Below are 2,979 nucleotides of genomic sequence, written 5' to 3' on the forward strand. Positions count from 1 at the left end.
ACACTCCTTGGAGAGAACAATCATGGGAGAAAGAAGGGCTGCTTATGCACAGGGAGACAGCTCAGGGGGCAGGAGTACATGGAGGGATGGACACAAGGAAGAGGTAACCATTGGCAGAAGTGGGAGGGGAGCTGTTGCATTGGGATAAATTGTAGTCAATGTCATGAGACAAAATGTACGTGAACTGCTGTATGGAAAGTGAATTTGCTCTGTTAATTTTCACCCAAATCACAATTAAAAAAAAAAAAATTGTAGGAAAAAAAAGAATAAATTATAACATAACTTATAAAACTTTGTTAACAATTCTCTCCTGTGGATTCTGAAAGGGTACATGAATAAACTCTGCTTCATTTCATCAGAAAATATTTTTATTATAGACTTTCAGTTTTAAATCAAGTATTAAAAAGGAGAAAATGATGAGAAATATTTTATGCTTGACCTAATATTTTAAGCCATTCTTTTTTCAAGCAGAAAAAGAAATTCAGGCTTGATTTGTTATGTTAGAGCCCAGATGTGCTAAGGATATCAACAATATAGGACATGCTAAGAGGAACTTACAAACTTATTCAGCTTTTTAAGGGAAAGCAAAAAAGAACTCCAGAACATTAAAAGTACCTTTACCTCGTAGTGAACAAACTGGTCCATTTTCTTGATTCTTAGAGCGCTTATTTCTGAACTGACTTGGAATATCTAATGAAAGGTCTTAAAGAAGACAGGAAAACAGAGAACTGTTAAAAACCATGTAACTATACTCAGCAAAAAATAACTTTCAAAAACAGATGTATTTCTAAAGATTTATCTCACTGCTTAATATTTCAAAGGAAATATTAAAATTCTTGTTTTAATAAAATATCTTATATCCACATGCCAAATATGTCTTACCTAGGAATGGGTCAAACTTTCTAGATTCTGTCCCACATATGAGACAGTTAACCTCATTTTGAAGAATGCCTCCAAATATAGCCGTGACAACAGTAGATGCTCCATTTCTAAAGAAAACAATCACATAGGAAAACATCTTAGTAAAAACACTCTCCTTGGCATTTGAAAAACTGAAGTAAACATTTGCAACACCCACTATAGGTGACTCCTTTAGCGGAATATGTGTATCACATATATTTATTTAAATTACAAAGTAATATAAAACTTCAAAGCTATGTATACATAGATAAACTAAAAGGGTAAAGCAATGGGCCTTCCCTAAACCCCCTTCCACTCCCATTACGCTCTCCAGCAGTAACTAACATGGGTGTGGCACCACCCTGTCAGGCCTTTGCTCCTTACTAATTAACATATCATGTACACGCCTACATGCAGGGCAAGACGACACTGCCACACAAACACACAAACTCACTGCTCAGAAATAAGGAAACTGCCTTGTATTGGAATCTGTGAATGGCCTTTCAATTACTTTACTTTGAACACAACCTCAAATGGGGATAATTGTAGGTATTTTTAGACACTCATCTATCAGATTCAGGGAAAAGGAGGTAGAGAGATTTAATACAGATTCAGTCATTTTATTTCTGCACATATGACTTTATAATTGGAAGTAGTGAATGTTACTAAAAATAAGCCTTTTTCAAAAGCTCACTTTAAAAAGACAATAGTGTAACTAATTTCCTCGTGGCAATCAAGAACAGTCACAAAAAGCACTGTCATAATGCTACCCAACCTTTCCATGCTTCAGCTTCATTCCTGTAAAATAGGAAAAACAGGAAAGGGATCTACCTCAGAGGCCTCATGTGTCAATAAAATGAGTTATACATCCAAAGTGCTTTTAGAAGAGTGCTTAGCAAACAGAAACCACTTAAAGTGTTTGCTACTATCTTATTAGCATAAAGTCAAATCATAGCTGCTGCTTGTTTTTTTTTCCCCATAGTGTGTATCTTGAACATGTACCACAATCTTTATGGCAGCTACATGGCATGCTACAGTATGGACACAGCATGGACACAAGAACCACCAAGAAAATACACCAGTGAGAGCATGAGGAACAGCAAACATGTGCTTACAGGCACTTAGTACTTGCCAGCCTCCATCCAAGTACTCTCCTCTCAAATCAATCAATCCACAGAACAACGCTATGAGGCAGATACTACTATCCCCATTTTACAAACAAGGAAGCTGAGACCCAAAAGCTAAGTAACTTAGGGCAAGGTCACTCAGGTGGTCAGGTCTGAGAATCTGTGCTCATAACACTATATTCCTTCTAAGAGTTAACCAATACAGTATTAATGGATAGTGAAATTGGTTTAACTATGTGCTAACATTAACAGTGCTACAACGAACACTTGCATATTAGCTTTTTTTGCAGTAATGCAATTAGTTGAGTCAGTAAATTGCCTGTTTGCTGATAGTACTTTGAGGTGGTTTCAGTCGCTTGCAATTAACAAAGTATGCTTTCTCAGCTGCTCTAAATTTAAACCTACTACAGTGATGAGGCAGACTAAACCTAACCTATTCTAAAAGCTTTCTTTTCTAGGAAAGCTTCTTTCCTTTACTGGCAAAAGAAATGTATTACAGCTTTATTTACAAAAAAAAAGTTTTGATAAGACATACAGGTCTTTGTAAATAAAAATGGAAGAAACATTGGGAACTACAGGATATAAATGCCATTTCAAGTTTTAGGTTTAATATCTGTGTCACAAACAAAAGACATACCAAAAAATACCAACTGAGAATGAGGGGACTATAGCTGATTCTTTCATGGGGATGTTCACAGCCAGTGTTGCATTTAATTAAAATGGAAATGGCTTTTCTTAAAAAGCAATATATCTAAACTCAATATAGTTCTTCTTTAAAACCTCTTCCTCCAATAAATGGATGCCCACCAAGTTTCAGCTATAATTTATAACTAATTTATGAGGTATTAATTTTAGGTGTACCATGACTTAAACAGGAGCTCTGGTAGTGTAGTGCCTAAGGCACTTGACTGCTAACCAGAAGGCTGGCGGTTCAAACCCATCAGCCACTCCT

General features: G+C 36.0%; 1 protein-coding gene across 1 annotated transcript in view; it reads right to left on the bottom strand.

Annotated features, from left to right (window-relative positions):
• USP3 (ubiquitin specific peptidase 3) overlaps positions 1-2,979 on the bottom strand; it is a 102,704-nt gene that overhangs the window by 22,220 nt on the left and 77,505 nt on the right. The window contains exons 10-11 of the mRNA XM_007958002.2: positions 883-989; positions 622-702 (exon numbers count right to left, since the gene is read on the bottom strand). Of these exons, the coding sequence (XP_007956193.1) occupies positions 622-702; positions 883-989 (188 nt within the window). The remainder of the gene's footprint in view (positions 1-621; positions 703-882; positions 990-2,979) is intronic.

This window comes from Orycteropus afer, unplaced genomic scaffold (assembly GCF_000298275.1).
Source record: "Orycteropus afer afer isolate SDZICR_OR568_19922 unplaced genomic scaffold, OryAfe1.0 scaffold00015, whole genome shotgun sequence".
Lineage (NCBI taxonomy): Eukaryota > Metazoa > Chordata > Mammalia > Tubulidentata > Orycteropodidae > Orycteropus > Orycteropus afer.